Below are 17,305 nucleotides of genomic sequence, written 5' to 3' on the forward strand. Positions count from 1 at the left end.
CTCATTTTCTTTGCTCAGTTAAAACATCAAAAGCCATGGTCATACTTTTTTGAGAGGTAAAACACTAATAATTCCTTTAAAACATGATAAAAGGCTTTGCATGTTTTAAGTGCTGATAGGCTGTTGCACTTGTAGCTTCTTGCCTAGAAATGAGGCAAGTAATGTGGCTAAAATGAACAATTCTCATTTGAGAAGATGATACAAATTCTACTATTTAATCTTTTCCACAATCTTCTTGATCTAGCACCTTCAAGACTACGTGATTATGTTCACTTCACCATGTGAGCACAGAAAAAGGATCCTTAGGTACCTGTCCCAGCATGGATGAATTTTTTTACTACATATCACAACTTCTGCTGATACACGACATAGAGTTATTTAGCTACACACAAGCAAAGAATCTCTCATGTAAAACCCCCATTTGTTTTTCAAAGGGAGAGGTGAATTGCCTCAGCTGTTGAATTCAATTTAACCAGTCACAGAATCCTCTGCATTGGAAGAGACCTTTAAATTCAGAGTCTGACCATTTATCCAGTACAGCCAAGTCTGCCACTAAACCACGTCCCCAAGTGCCACATCCCCATGTCCTATAAATACCTCCAGAGATGGAGACTCCACCACTTCCCTGGACAGCCTGATCCAGTGCTGTCCAGTGCAGACAATCCTTTAGGTGATGAAAGTTGTCCTAATATCTAATCTAAACCTCCCCTGGCACAACTTTAGGCAGTTTCATCTCACTCTATCACTTGCTACTTTGGAAAAAAGGCCAACATCCAACTTACTACCATACCCAGTTTCTGACCTCCTCCGTTTTGCTCAGCTGGTGAGGTCTATTTATTTGTTACCCCCCTGAATGATGCTTGGGAAAATAATGACTGTATACATCACTTACAGTTGCTTATCACCAGCAGTGACCTGCTGGCACCCTTTGTGACCTCTGAGGTGTGGCTTTTGGTATGACCTACAGCAAGTAAGAAGCAGAGCAGGTACTCTAGCACTTAAAAAATCTGGCTGGGAGAAAGAATTCCAAGTACTGAAATGTTCTAAATTTAAAAAAAGCTGGAAAGTGCCCTGTTGTTAAAACTACTGAGTTGTGTTTTTCTGCTTTTCCTGGTGAGATAAACTATCTTCTTTTTTGCTGTGGCCCACTTCCTACAGGACAGATGAAGGATATGCTCTTCTTTGAAAGTATTTGACCTCTGTCCCAGGAAGGAAGTTGGCAATAAACCAAAACCTTAAGCTTTTGGGTGAGCACTGTAACCACTAATCTATTTTGGAAGGCTACAATTATAGACAGGAGGTGGGCAGCACTGTCATCACCTCCTGCTTCTGATTTTAAAAGAGAAAAGTTATGACTCTATTTGGCAAAGAGTCCAATGCTATCTTTGTGCATTAGCCATATTCGGAGCACGCCTCCTTGAACAGGCCCCTTGAGATTTAAGGGGTGGAGAAGAGTGTTCTAAAAGACAACTTCAGCTTAATCCCTCCAGCTCTTTCTGCATTTGGGGGAAGAACAGAAAAACTGACTCCTCCAGAGGATGATTCAGAGAACCTAAATTTAGGTACTTGTTCTGAATCACTCCCTACTTAACCTGGGGAAGCATCCTGAAGAAAACTGATTCCACAGGCAAAGGTTATCCTCTGTGACAGTTCCTCTCTCCATATCCCCTCAGCTGTCAGTACTATTCTCACTGGCTTCTCAACTCCACCACAGTCTAGGCAGGAAGTTGTTGCTTATCCTCAGATACCTGCAAGGCACAAAGGGAGGCACATTGAAGATGTCCGAATACCTGGTTAGGAGCTGCCTAATTTCAGAATTTAAACTGCCAAATCATTAAACAAATAAACTGATTTTAGAAGTTATAATCCACCAACAGTTTCATAAAATGTTATTGACTTCATTGGAGTTAAGATGCAAAGTTGGCACTTAGCAACTATTTTAGATTTAGCATTCCATCAAATTGCACCATGATTTTCCGCAATTTTAAATAAATTTAGAGTTGTTTGTTGCTCTTTAAACAGAAGACATAATAATTATAAAGGGAAAAAAAGTCTTTATTACTAAATATATTCATACAACACTTTTAAATCATAAATCAATAGGTTTTGAAATTGTGGTAGCACTTTTTCACTCTTTAAATACTCAAGACTTATCGCTTTTTCCAGGTGAATTTCCGTCTGGGTCCCTCTTGACCAGGCTTTTTTCGTTCCTTCACACGTGGGTCAACTGTTAGTAATCCAGCTACAAAACACAGAAAAGCATCCATTTATTTACTGCTACCAGCTAATATTACAGGTATGCTATGTGTGAGCAAATAACTCCGACTTTCATCCAGAGGGCTAAAGGTTCAGAACCACAAAACACTCAAAGCAGTGTCATGAGACCCTCTAACTTCTCTTTAGTAACTGAACTTCATTCATATTTTCCTTTACACAGCACTAAAATAATCACCCATTGTTTCTTATCTACCCATATTGCTTAAGCCCTTAAAGCAGTGGTCTCCAAACTTTTTTAATCATGCAGTCCTAGCAGCATTTCTGAGCATGTACTCCCAAATATATTTATATATTCACTTATGAATTATATACAGCACATTCTTACTGAATCCCAATGCATCAGTTGCACAATCCCCAGTCTAAAGACCACTGTTATGTGGTATATTTATATATAAGTACAAATACATTTACATATATAAATATATTTAAAAGTGAATTTGGCAATGTCCCAAACATGTTCACAATTACCTGATCTTAGTAAACATAGCAAACTCATTACAATGTCTATTTACAAGGCTTTTCCTAGCAAGTTATACTTGCCAGTGTTGAAAAGGTACAGTCAAAGCTGTTGCAAAGCATGAACACAGCTTTTGTTTCATGGCTGGTAATAGAGTGAAAAAAATCACAGCTGCTCTGCCACTAATACAAGCAGGTATTCTTGCTACTAGTCCAGAAAGAGCAGAGTTAAAAGCTCACTGTTCAAAACTCTGTTCATAACACTGTTCATAACAGTGTTCATAACACTGTTCAGCATTTGCTGAAACAGCATAGACATCACCGAGAAGCATCAAATCCTGCAGTTATCTAAATAAATCCTATCTTATCCTAGGTAACTTGTAAACACTAAATACTGCAAGAGAGGAAAGAAGCTCCCTCAGTTTGGCTTGTTGCATGTAGTATGTTGCTCATTACTCTCTCTTCAAAGCCAGCCCTACAGCATTTATGTTGGAGAAGAAAACTTTCTAAAAGATGAACAAGACATGAACAGCGAAGTAAAACAAACCACAATCTCAGTATCTTACAGCTCACTAATGTCTGATTCAAATTTATTTAGTATTGAATACACATTCATGTTTTGTGATTCTATGTTGAGGCAATATAAGCTGGTTAATAGACCTAAAAGAGGTCATGAACAGATGGAAAAATGCTTGAGAAGTCATCCAATACATACACAAAGGATGCTAGGAAAAAAGTGAAAACAGTCTATAAATCAATGCACATCCCTTTCATACAATACACAAGGTTTCACTGGGATTATTTACTCAAATCTGATCCTTAATGATCCTTGTATGTATTCTGTTAATTACCAGAAACATATTAAGAAACATTGAAATAATTTCAATTCCTACCTTGCCTCATGAATTCCACCTCCTTTTCTGTCACAAAACTCCTTAAGGCTTTTGCAGAGGCTAAACGTATTGCTCCAGCCTGTGCAGATCTTCCTCCACCAGAGACTGTGCAAACCATATCATGTTTTCCAATTCTGCCAAGAAACTGGAAAGGGAACAATAACTGTTCCCTAAGGGAAAAAAAAAAAGAAGAAAAATTAAAACATTCATGTGCATAAAGTTCTATGCTATGCACATTTCTTATCATTGTATATTAAAAAACATAGTTAACTTTTGGGCAGAGATCCAGAAAGACATTCATATCTCATCCAAATCAATAGGAAGTTAGCAGCTAGGAGCATATTCCAACTGCCAATGGTATGTACTTTAGGTTCAGTTTTACAACTACTTTTATTCCACTACTTCTCTAAGGAAGCCAAGATCCATCAGCTCTGGATATTGAAACTGAGCAACCTCTCCCTTTATGCTTGAGCTTAAAAATCACAATATAAAATAAAAATAAAAATCACATTAGGAATAGAAACTTTATGTCAGCCTAATGACAAGTCTTCTCTATATCAGACTGCGCACATCCTCCAAAATCTGAAGCTTTATATGAAAAGCCTCACGTTGTTTGCTTCCACTATGTTACTGTGTACCAGAGTAATTACACATGCATGCAATTTGCAAATCTCTTGTGAAATACTTAGAAATGATAATGCTTATTATTAATTTTTAAAATAAATTTCAAGCCCTTTCTAAGGGGACTAAAATTTGAACTATTAAAACACTCCGTGCTCTTGGTTTTTGCATCCCTTCAGAAAAGGTGAGGCAAGGAGCACAGAGCAAGGCTTGCCTATCAGTAAATTCCTGAAAATTAGGAGGAAATGCAAAACACATTTTTATGAAACAGATAGTTATACAGAGACAAGAACACAGAATCAACATAGCATCAACATGTAACTGTATGGCATTACTTTTGCTGGAATAATTTAATTACAGTAAACTACAGCATTTCATAGTGCTCTCACCTGTCCTGCAGCACTGGGAAGTAATGTAAAATGTCTATTCCATTCACTGTAATTTTTCCAGTCCCATTGTCATAAACTACTGCAGTAGCTCTGGCAGTTTTTCTTTTACCTTAAAGGAATTAAACCAAATCTCTTATGAGGCTTCAATATTCTCCAGAACTTCAAGTGCCCAAGTAGTTAAACAAATCTCATCACATTCATACAGTGCCAGCTGTTTGGTTTTACCGGCTGAGGTAAGAAAGAAAAATGCAAACAAAGAACAGCTATCTTTCAATATACTTTAATCAATGTCTGTTAAGTGGAGAAGCGTGTGTTGGGAAACCCAACTCCTTCAGCACAAAGGAAGCAATCATTCTGATAAAGAAATTATGAAGCAAATAAGACATTCTTCTTCATTTTGGGGGTGATGGGGCACAAACAAGACTGGTTTTGAACTTATTAAACCTGGTGGCTTTTCTTAAATCACACGGGTTGCGTGCTCATCAAACTTCATTAACTAATGTTCTGAAGATTCTACTGAAAACCAGTGCAAATTAAATCACAGCTTGCTGCTCTCACATCTTTGCTGTCATGTAATCTTGAAGACAACCCAGGTAAAGCAGCTCTCTAGCCATTCTGCCCCTCAAATTCTCTGTGACCTTTGTTCTTATTATCATTGCTGCCTGCTGCATAATACCCATCATCTCTAAAATTCCTTTTAAATGTACAGCATAAAGTGTGTGTGTACACGTGCTTTGTCCAGAAAATCACCAGCCTTTTCTATACATGTTGTTGTACATTTTTTCTATGCAATCACTCATATCCTATATCCTATATTGCTTTCCAGCTGTGTGTCTCTCCAATGAAAACATAACAGCCTATGTTTGGAAGATACAGAGACCTTCATGGCTTTTGTCTAACATCCCCTCCATCTCAGTATGAATGATCAATATCCCATTGTCCATCTCTGTCCCATATTTAGAAACTTCCTCTTCGCATTTTCCTAGGTGTTTGTAAATATCCAAATGCCTTGCTATTTATTCTTTGCATATTCAAAGTTCTCCTTTGCTGGACTGCCTACAAAAATCACGATAAAGGTTACTCACTAGTCTAAGCATGCCATTTTTATACTAAGCAACAACACTGTTACATCCATGGAACTATTCATATTTGTTTGTGCAGTCCTCTACTCTTTATGTTCAGCAGTCAGCTTTGCCCAAAAATCAAAGTCCTTTTGTATCCTACATCCTGTAACCCAGTGGGGTCCTCTCTACAGAGCTATCACTGTATAAAAATACATATAAAAAACAGATTATAGGAGTCTGGGCCAAAAATTTGTGCTTTCTGACCAGTCCATGTCTTAAGTTGGTGTTCCATAACATCACTAACAGCTATACGCGCAGTATACATACATATAAGCAAATAAAATGAAGTAGTGACACTTTCAGCAGCGATGCACATAATATAAAGAAAGCAGTGTGAAGAGGAAAAAAGTTTGCATTGTTACAAATCAGCATGAAATTATTACCTTCCCCAGTGCTGAAGGCCACTCCTCGCTCGTCATGCTGCAAGGGCTCAGGAACCACCTTCTGCAACTGCACAGGAACTTCTTTGGAAAACTTCTGTATATACTTCTCCTCGATGTCAGCACATGGCAATGCCACCAATTTTTGTAAGAGTTTAATAAATCTTGAATACTGTAAGACAACAAGACTTCATTAAAGTATGCAAGTGTAATTGCATTTGCGAAAACTTTCTATTTTTATTTAATGGATCTTTCTTACTTCACTTTCATTGATGATTTCTGACAAGATGACATTTTTGCACCTACATGCTGATTTAAGAACAGCATGCAGTTGCATCATTTTCAGTGTGACTAAAGGCATCTAGTTCTTTCTTCAGAAAACAGTTAAACTTTACTCCAAAGCATAACCAACCCCTTTTTAATAAAGGATTACTGTATTAGAATGAAGTTCCTCTCACTTAAAAAAAAAGAAAAAAAAACATTGAAGGGATGTCTTAATTATTTTATTATTGTCTTATTTAAATATGAAAAGATTTTCACTTGCTTTTTAGTAAGTCAGCATATTCACTGATTTGGAAATAATTTTATTTCACTGAACTGAATCTCATAAATGATTATATTTCATAACATATACAAAAAATGCCTATCTTTGGCTGTTCAAGCTGAGTTACTTTAATGTTTATGATTTCCTTTAAAACTGAACAATCAAGGTATTTAAAAATTCAAGAGATACTTGACTAAAAGGGCAACCTCTTGAAATAAATTATCCTTCGCTACTGTGTGGTTCTCCTTCCCCCTTATACCTCCCTCCAAAGTTCTTCAACATGTGATTAAAGAGTACACACCAGTGTGTTAACCCATTTGTACCAAAAGCTGGGATGTCCTGTTACCAAGAGTTACTGGCAGGAGCTCCAGATAGCTGTCACCAGATATAAAGTTATCATACCATCAAAAATGGATTTTTCATATAGATATCATAACCTGATTTTTGAAGTTTTTTTCACTTACAAGCAGTTATTACAAGTATTTGTTCTTTTCTCTTTTACCAGAGTCTTCTCTAGCACAAAATTACTACTTTTCTTGTAACTTAACAATAGTCCCTGAAAACTACTTTTACCTAACAATATGTGCAGACTTGTGGTAAAGCCTTTGAAGAGCAGAAATATGGAAATAAAAACATGTAGAAATTATAGATACTATAGAAGTAGAAAACTTCCAACAGTTTTTACTTGGAGAGTGCAAAAGGAAAAGAATCAATAGCTCTGAGTTTGTTTAATAATGTAAACATCACTGAAATTTTTCTTGCAGTGGAAAAGGTAAGAATTTAAGCAGGAAAGACTGGCTGCTTATACTGAGACATTTCAAATTTATTTAAACAATGTATTCTACTATAGACTCAGGCTTTGTAGTCTTACATGGGAGAGGCCAGTACAGAGAAGGGTTTAGTGTAGGTTTTTGGTTGGTTGGGGTTTTTTTAAGTTTATTGCAATGTACTTTCACAGATGTAAAATGTACTAATGTACAGAATGTACTAAAACCAAGCAGTGAAGAACACCAAACTGTTTGGTTGTACAACTAGACCTGGCACTTGGAGAGGAAAAATAGCCATTCCAAACGCAGGAGCTACTGAAAATACTGAAGTCTTAATGGCTTCTACTGCAAGTAAGGTAGAGAAAGTCTCCTGAGTATTATCAGGATGGAGAATTTACAACAACTACTTCTAACTGATGCTTATGCACCACAATCTGCTGGAGACCTTTTTAAATCCCCCACAGATGAGGAAGCCATCACATGCCACTGCTCCAGATGACAACTGAGCAAAGGGCATGTTTGCTGCGGTTATGCTATTTTTGCAAAGCTGTTGTTCACAGGACAGACAAGATTGAGGAACACTGCTTCTAGGTGAGAAAATACTTGTGATGTTCAGACAAATAGAGTTACATTCTCTGGTACTGTCATATTCAAGCTTCCAAAAGCTGGCCACATAGAATGAACCTGCTGTTACAAAATCTAATGCTCTTCAGGGGACTGTAGGGAAAAGCTCTGAGTGAGAAAGAAGTGTATGACTATTAGGATAAATAGTTTTATACCCAGAGATAGATGTAAAGGATGACTCCAAACCTACAGAGTGATACAGTTTGCAGACACTGAGGAAACTGCAAAACTCTCCTCTCTTCCACCATATTCATACTAAGGAGAATGTAACAGGAGATATCTGTATCAAACCACAGATCTATACAGCTTTTTGTCTTCTGTCATTTGATTTTGTAGTCAATCACTAAGAAAAAGGGTTCCTTATTTCTAGTAAGCCCTCTGTGATTACCATGTCATCCTTAACATTAAATAACTCTGCGCAGGTTAGCTATTGGTACAAATCCATTGCATTTCCCCATGTTGAATATTTATCCCTTCACTACAATTAGTAACAGCAGTTCTAGCCCTATTTTTCATCTGTAACTACAATAAATGACTATGTTTATAATAAATTCTTATAACCCATTCCTGACCACATGATTAGATAACAAGGAACAAGTGCTCTAGGTCTCACAATGTTGCCAGGAGAAAAACTAAATTATGGTAATAACAATGGAAAGTTCTTAAGAGTTCTGTATTGTGCTAGATAAAAAATATCAACACAAGTCACTTCAAAACAACATGAATGTGACAGTGCTGTGAACATATATGGACTTCATCAGAAGACAGAAAACTCTTTTGAAGAGCACCTCCTTCTGCATAATACTGTTCCAGTATCTAAAAACACACCCAGAGTCCATATTTTTAAGACACAAGCCTCCTTAAAATTGGGAAGATTAATTACTTACATCATCATCTGACACTTTTTCTAACAACATTTCTTCCAATTCAATCTTAGTCAGCCATCTGCTGCCAGCCAGGTTTCTGTTTAAAATACCACATATATTCTTCCTTTAATTAACCATGCAATTAGAGTTACATCACAAAAGACCACATATACAGACAGTCTTTGTTCAGAAATACATTTTCCATTAAAAATGAATGCAGATCACATTCCTATAGTAAACATGAGAAGGCCTACATTAATTTAAAAAAATTACCTTTTGGAAGGTGTGGTAACTTCATGCATTGAATTAACCACATGACCATTATGAGCATCAGCTATGCATTATTCATATTATTGAAGTCAGTGATTGAGTTAAAGTAACACTGTAATAGGAAGCGATCTTCCCCCCAGCTTATGACTTACTTTTAAAAGTCTGCTGCCAGGAAAAATTTGGTATACTAGCAGCACAGAGCAAAATCAAAGGCAGAATGTAAAAATCAAATTCTTTTGCCACTGGTCTTTTCTGATCAATATAAAGAACAGCACTAGCAGTAAGCATAGTCAAAGTACTAATGTAGCAGTGACACCCTGTGTTCTATCCACTGTGTAATCTTGAGCTGCTCAGCACAGTGACTCCACTGATGGTAGCAAAAGCGGAAATTTCTAAGATAACAGCCTCAAACATGAGAGATGCAAAGGCAAAGAAAAACCAGTGCTTGAAGTAAATCTCTTGAAGTAAATGATATAAAGTGACCAACTAAACAGCCATAAAAATACATAACAACATTATCAGGTAAACTTAAGGCAAATATGTAACTAGCTTCTTAAACTCCTCGGGATTTTAGAAACAGTGTTTTCAGCAGCATGAAGGAAGCTGTGATTCAGTAAAACACTCCTTCTGAAGGTGTTTTTAAGGAGTACTACTTCTCAAGTATGCATATTAATGCTTTTCTGAGTCAGGACATGAGAAAGGATTATTTAGAAACAATGCAGATTTTAACAATGATTCTTAAAAGCTTCCAATCCTGACCTAGTGTATATAGGTATATACTTACATTTACATACTGTTACTTGCTACTGAAGCTGGAAAAAATTTCCTCCATGTGAAAAGCTATAAACTTGAAGTAGTTCAGGTTTAGCAGACTAGGTCCTAACCCTACAGTTAATATTACAGAATGCATTCACAACAGATTATTTTCTGGGAAAAAAACCCTAAACCAGACCCCAAACTCCATGCCTCTCAAACAAAAAAAACCACCCTCTCCCACCAACCCTCTACCTATACTTGGGAGATAAATTATCCTATCCAGACTAATCTCAGAGGAAGTACCATATCCAGTGTGAGAAGTAAGTATCAAAAATTCTTTAAATTCTCTGAGCTTTACAAACCTAACAGGGAAAAAGCCTTTCATCTCTGACTAGCTTTAGGTCATTTTTCACATCAGTAAATCCACTGGCTGAGCTCTGTGAGGAATCAGGCTATTTTTCAGCAGCATGCAGCAAGAAACTAAATTCATTTGTTTTCTTGTCTGCTCAGAACCTAACACAAATCTATAATAAAACATTTTGTGGGTCACAGAATGCTATTTATATCACGAAGAAACATGAACTTCTGTTATTTAAGAAATTGAAATAATCTCAGCAAATTAATCCTTTCTAACATAAATAACAAATGGCTGAAATGAAGTGACAAACCAACACGATGTGCTCCTGGAGCAATGCATAAATCTGGCTAGAAAATACACAGCAAGAACAAAGATAAAAACAACTTGGGACTGGGAAAAAAGTAACTATACAGAAAAGCAGTAAATGCCTAAACCAAAACTTCCTAGCTGCAGCCATTTCTTTTAAACACTTGCTTAACTTAATTTTCTAATTTAAAATCCTTGCAAGAAATCTCAGAAAAATCAAGACTACTGTCTAAGAGGAGCAAACAGCACCTACAGGCATATCCTGATTGGATACACCTAGAAACCAAGAAATGTAGATTTCCCATAGCTTCTGGTTGACATGGAGCTTTTCTGTCCAGTGGCTAACTACATGCTGTGCATACTAGGGAAGTTAAACAGAAAAAAACAGACACTAAATTCAATTCCTAATAGCAGTAATAATTAAAGAAATCCAGCCAAATGAGCTTTTCTAAAATTACTAGGTTTTGATGATTTCTGTTCAAAGCCATTAGAAGAAAAATAGTGAAATTAAGTATTTTGAGACTCTTAAATACAAATATTGGTAAGTTAAAATACTCAAGAACTGTAATTAAAGACTGTTAAAGAGCTCAGCCTTAGATCTTGAGATTTTAAAAGCAGGAACAATGTAGCTGGTACTTTAAAAGCCCATGATTTTTTATAAAAAGTTTACCTCTTTTTTCCTAAATGCTTTAATAAAAGACATAATTAGAAAAATTCATACAGAATTTATGTTTTATATATATATAAAACATTCATATCGATGAATAGACATGTTTTATACAGAAACATAGAATTCTGGATATTTTCAGTTTATTTTCAAATCACACTTCAGAACTTTTACAAAGCAAAGAATATTGAAAAGAGCAGAGAGAGTTTAAAGAGTAAGAGAAATAGATGGGATTTCTCTACTCTAACAATGAGAAGTGAGTGCTCCACACATATCTGGTAAAATTTTCAGCATGAAATTACCATACAAATATTACACAAGGAATAGAGCAAAAGCCTGAAAATGTGTTTGAGGAAAAGAAGGCAGGTAGCGTGGGGAACTACCAGAAGTGCCAGAACAGAATATGAAAGCACATTAAGAAAACTACTACCAATATTCATTCTAATTGGAAGCTTACCTTTTTTCCTTCTGAAGAGGAAGGTCTTGAGCTGTCAGTTGGTCTTGATGTTTCTGAACATTCAGAATTTTTTCATATGTTTCCTTAAATTCATATGGAAGAAGTATTTAAATAGATTTTTTCATTTAAATTTTGCTACTTAAAACACATGTTTAAATGGTTTTACTCTTCAAACACTTTTAAAATACAGAGGTCAGAAAACAAGCAGAGCTCTGAAAAAAGAAATCACGGTTAGTTCAAAATGACTGATTTTGAATTCTGCAACAGTGCTTCTTGCCTTCTTACATATGTTTGTAAAAAAAAAAATCTCAGCTGTATACAGAAAGACAACTACATTTGTATAATGAATGCAACTCTAAAACATACTGCACAATAATTTCATCAGTGCATTCACATTTTGGTTTGACTTCCTCAGAATACTGACAAGGTTTAAGATGTATTTAATTTCATTTAGTTAGGATTTTTGTACATGTAGAAGTGTCAGATTTACTGGTGGTCTGTATCAGTCACAACTTCTTACCCTGGCATGTCTACATGGATACAAAGTTGCACATTTATCATAGTAAGCATTTCTATTCTTTCAACTGTGCAGATGGACCTACTCTGAATTTTCAGTATTTTTAAATAGTTTTCTCAAAATTCTTAGCTATATTATTATTTTCAAAAAATGGTGTGACAGTGATTTTAGGTTTTTTTTTCAGTTCAGAAACTTATAAAGACTACTTGTTCTAAAATAAAACCTCTAATACTCTTAATTACAACAGCGATCCAAATGCAAAGGTAAATAGGATTATTTGGAGAAATAATTATAAATTATACTGAAACAACAGGACAGTTGTACTACAACCAAGTACTTCTATGCCAAATAATTTGCTTTCATTTAGGAGCGAAACAGAAAGCTTATAGTCACTTTCCTATACTGTACTAATATGAGTTTTAGCAAATACTACAGAGAAACAAGAGTGCAAGAATTAGTGGGAAAAAGCAACAATAGTTTGGGGATTTTTATTTGTGTTACTTAAAAAAACAGTAAAGAAAGAAACATGAAATATCTCTGTGCTGTCAGATATTAACTAATGAAATATTAGTTCTTAACATAAAACTGGGATTTATAACAGGATGCAGTGAAATATCTTCAGCAGCTTAAAAATAACCAAAAAATAGAAGCTCCTTGCTTAGTTATAAACACCTACTGTTCAAGCTGATTTTTTCACTAATATAAAATACACCTGCACATACACTAAAAATATTTGTACTAAAAATGTATGAACAAAGAACAGATTGTTATTTGAGCTGCACTCGAAGCATTTAAATAGGGACAACTCACTGAAGTCTCTGACGCAGGTCACTGATGACATTTTTAATGGCACAATGGAACAAAATATTTTTAAAATAATTCCAAGGTTAAAAATCTTGAAGTACAAAATCGTTCACTCTTGAGACAGCATGATAATTCATATATTATAGCAGTAAGCCTTTCAGAAATCATTTCTCTTTTGTAAGGTAATTGTATTAGATAGGAACTAGGAAAAATTTTCAACTTAAAAAAAGTTTATTTATCCTCAAACACAGGCAACATTACATAAAAGAGAAGAAATCCTATTTTCAAGTATTTCCAAACCTCACAAATATAACCATAGTCCTCTAAGGAAACAGGATACAGTATTACTACTGTGGGCAAGATTTATGTCACATCACTCTAGTAATCTTAACAACTCCATTCAGAGCTGACCATTAGGCTTTAAAAATTATTGCCTATACATTAAAGCTGACATAGTTTGGGTTAGACAGCAAGAGGTGTGCCTGCAGCAAGCAATTTTTAGGTATCTGTAGTTGAGTACTGGTAAAGAACAAGTATGGAAGCTTCTGCTTGGGACTATGGAGTGAGGGAAGAGAAGGGGAAGGAGGGCTGTGTCTGTCCCCTAGCAGCCTGGGGAGAGCTCAGCTGGAACAGTCAGAGACTGAATCTGATGAGCTCCATGAGTGTCTGCATTTGGAAGAAGTCAAGCCAGGCACAAAGATGGTATTTTGGTGGCAGATGCTTAGAATTCTGACGTACTGGTTTATCATGTCTTATGAATGTGTATGGAGATTTTTCACCCTACTGCTACTCTTGACTTACCTCTTGCCTTCAAAGGCAGAGGGTGTCACCACTCTACCTGCAAAAGCAGCCTCCTGTCTGCCTCCTCACAAACACCCAGCCTCCTTCAATACATTCTGGCATACATATTTATTTATTAGTATGGTCAGCAAAAATACATGAACAGGAGCTCAACACAGCTACAACACAGCTCCTTAAAAAAGGACACCTGAAAGTAATCACAGCTGTGACCTTAAGAGACTGACTACAGTCAGAATTGCTTCTAAACAGCAACTCAAGTATTTTCAGGTAACATGACACAAGTCAGAAGAAAACTTAAGGATTTTTTTCATATTTGGAAATGATTGATAAACACAGGCAAATAAAATAAGATATGGGTTATGATCTACCACTTTCTAGCCTCAGAAATTAATTGTCAGTTACAATGACAAAAGGGTTTAGAACAGTAGCAACAATAAAATTTTCCTGAAGACCCTCCCTAGGTAATCCCAAAGAACACCAACACTCCACAGCCTGTTTAAGTTTTAAGAATGTGCACTTTTAAGAATTAAAATTATCTCTTTAAACTCTTCTAGTTAAATTACAGCAATCATGTCTATTCAGACAAAGAACCCTTTACTCGGGAGATGAAGTCAAGCAACATTGAAAAGTAGCATTTTAAAGTAATTCCAAGTGTAAGAGAAATGTTAAATATAATTTCCGACATATTTCTGGCAATGAAAGTGGACTTGAAACTCTTATAAAATTTTGGTCTGAAGTACTAAAAAAAAAAATAAAATTGATGCATGTATCTTATCTCTGTATAGAGATAAAGCCAACAGACTGAAAGAACCACTCGCGTGTGAAGTAAAGTATGTGGATGAGCCTTTGCAAAATCAGGAATCACACGTAATGCCCAATAATTTATCTGACAAATCTTCACTCCCCAACGGCTAAAGAAAGCTTCTGAAGACACACTTGCTTTTTCAAAGCTGGCAGGTGAAGATTTTACTAATCACTTGAGGATTCAATAGTCCAATTCATGACTGTACACATCTGTGTGTCTTGTAAACTCAGCTATTACACAATCAAAATAGCTGATTTTACAAGATTGACTATGTACTGAAATGCTTCCATTTCTAATAGAGATCAAATTTAAGATCTCTACAAGGACACTTAAAATAATTAAAAATTATTTTACTCTGCATTAAAAAATAGGGAAGAAATCAGCAAATGAATCTCTAAAAGAGATTTTTAGGGGGGAAAAAATTTTGTCAACATTATAGTTCAGATATGCTGTAGAGCCCACATTTTACTTCAGTTTGCACTTTGTTTCTTGTGTTTTGAATTCAGCATACACTTTGAATGGTTTTAAGTTTTGGAATATTTTTGAGACTTAAAATGCTCAATTGTTAGAGTATTTACCACAATCCATAAGCCCTGATATTTCTAAAAAATGTACAAGCATGATTACATGGAATTACTATTTTCCTGTGCACAATGGTATGAAGATACCATTTTGTCTTGTTCTGCACATTACAAAAATGGTATTATTCCAAAAAACTTTTAAGTGAAATGATGATCAAATGCACTATCAAATATTTGGAAAATGGTGTTTCATGCAATAAACAGTTTTTTGTGTATCAGAAGAAAAATAAATGGTCCTTTTCCCTACAGCTAAACTTTATTCAACAAGCAGAACAACAATAATACATGTAACAAGTATCTTGTATAATAGTTCATTTCATATTGAAAGCCAAACATGTATATTGGCAATTATAATACATACAAAGATAGCTTATTTTATACTTTTTATAAGCACTAACTAAACAATAATGCTATGCCCAGTTATATAACTAACAGGTAATAAAATTCAAGTTCCACATGAGCCTATGTAATTAATGGCATACAAGTTTAAGCTAAATAATATGTTTATCCTGTTTATTAGATTTAACGTAGCAATTTAAAAGACATCTTCAAATCAGATTGATTACTTATACTAGGCAGTATTAACATACAAATCTTTTCTGGACAAATTAATTAGCTTTGAGACTTAGGAATACATTTTGTTAAATACACATTAGTTTAATAAGTGGTTAAAACAATGTTGGGAATTTCATGCAGATTTTGGCTTTCATTTGGCCAACTTAGAAAAAAAAAACCTGTTAAATCTCACTTAATGGATTTACATTTAAAGAAGCCTATTTAATGAAAATATTCAGAAGCAGTTGAAGAACACTCAAGTATCCTATACTAATGAAAAATGCATTTGTCAAGGCCATTTGTTTGAAGGTGGTTGCCACGCTCTTAGAAACAAAACGCGCACTATACTTCAGAGATTTCCAAGGCAAGCTTGCATACTCTAACTGCTAGGAAGAGCTAAAAATAAACTTGTGCTCCTTGTAAAATTTGTAATTTCTTCATTATGATGGAATGCAACAAAACATCTTGCCCTTGGGTTGCTCCGTTTCAGCCAAAACAAATGCAAATGGCTTGTCAGATGACAGCTGTTTGATAAGGCTCCTCTACAAGACCTGCATGCTTTACTTTTTTCCGTGAAACTTGGGATGAAAGGCAGAAGGCAGGAAGAGAATTAATGTAGCATACAGTCTAAAGGCAATGCTACAACCGTGATTAAGTAGAAAAGTTAAAAGGCACAGATTTTCCACAGCCTTGCTGTGTGCAACCCATCCGTGTAACAAGTTGACAGGCCTAGCGCGTCAGCTCCATCATCCTCTCCGACAGCTAAAACGCAGCATTGCATCCCTTTTCAGAGAAAATTTGCGTCTGCACCATGAAGCGTTGTACATTATTTCTTAGCACTGCAGGGGGCTCAAGTCCATATGGAACCTTCACAAATATTACCACAGATCAAACCAGCGGCGTTTCGAGGCAGATTTGACATACCTATTTAAATGAACAGCAGGGGTCCTCGGGCTGCCTCGGGCTGTGCAGGAGAAAACCTCTGTGGAAAGCCTATGCTGCAGCTCCATTACTCAGCAAAGACATTCTCTACATTTATCATTCATTTCATTTCTGCCAGGGCAAGAAGCTCATTTGCCCAAGGTCAGCAACAAAAAAAAGAAAAAAAGAAAAAAAAAAAAAGTGGGGGTGTTTTTTATTCTCCCAAAGAAATAAATGTACCTGACAAGAGGGGATTTTGTCCTTTGGGTACACAGAACTCAAATAAATATCAGATCATTCTAATAAAAAACACTATACTCAGTATAGCTGTGCACTGAATTTGTAACCATAAAGTTTGTTTTTCTGACAACTGACTAACCATAGAACTAACTTCTTACAACTTATCTAATGAGGAAACAAAATCTGATGTGAATATTCAATTAAATATTTCTGCATTATTATATTATACATTATCAATGATTTTGTCTTCCATAAGTACATGTAAGAAACATTAATGTCTTCTCACAGACTCTTCTAAAGATGCAGATAATGCTTGTGCTACTGAG

The 17,305-nt window shown here is 35.5% G+C and overlaps 1 protein-coding gene across 1 annotated transcript in view; it reads right to left on the minus strand.

The window, feature by feature from the left end:
- Positions 1–2,051: 2,051 nt before the first annotated feature.
- MRPS9 (mitochondrial ribosomal protein S9) overlaps positions 2,052–17,305 on the minus strand; it is a 33,896-nt gene continuing 18,642 nt past the window's right edge. Inside the window, exons 6-11 of the mRNA XM_030953672.1 lie at positions 11,756–11,838; positions 8,963–9,038; positions 6,144–6,312; positions 4,637–4,745; positions 3,627–3,796; positions 2,052–2,242 (exon numbers count right to left, since the gene is read on the minus strand). Of these exons, the coding sequence (XP_030809532.1) occupies positions 2,151–2,242; positions 3,627–3,796; positions 4,637–4,745; positions 6,144–6,312; positions 8,963–9,038; positions 11,756–11,838 (699 nt within the window). The 3' untranslated portion in view covers positions 2,052–2,150. The remainder of the gene's footprint in view (positions 2,243–3,626; positions 3,797–4,636; positions 4,746–6,143; positions 6,313–8,962; positions 9,039–11,755; positions 11,839–17,305) is intronic.

The sequence above is a fragment of the Camarhynchus parvulus genome, chromosome 1 (genome assembly GCF_901933205.1).
Source record: "Camarhynchus parvulus chromosome 1, STF_HiC, whole genome shotgun sequence".
Lineage (NCBI taxonomy): Eukaryota > Metazoa > Chordata > Aves > Passeriformes > Thraupidae > Camarhynchus > Camarhynchus parvulus.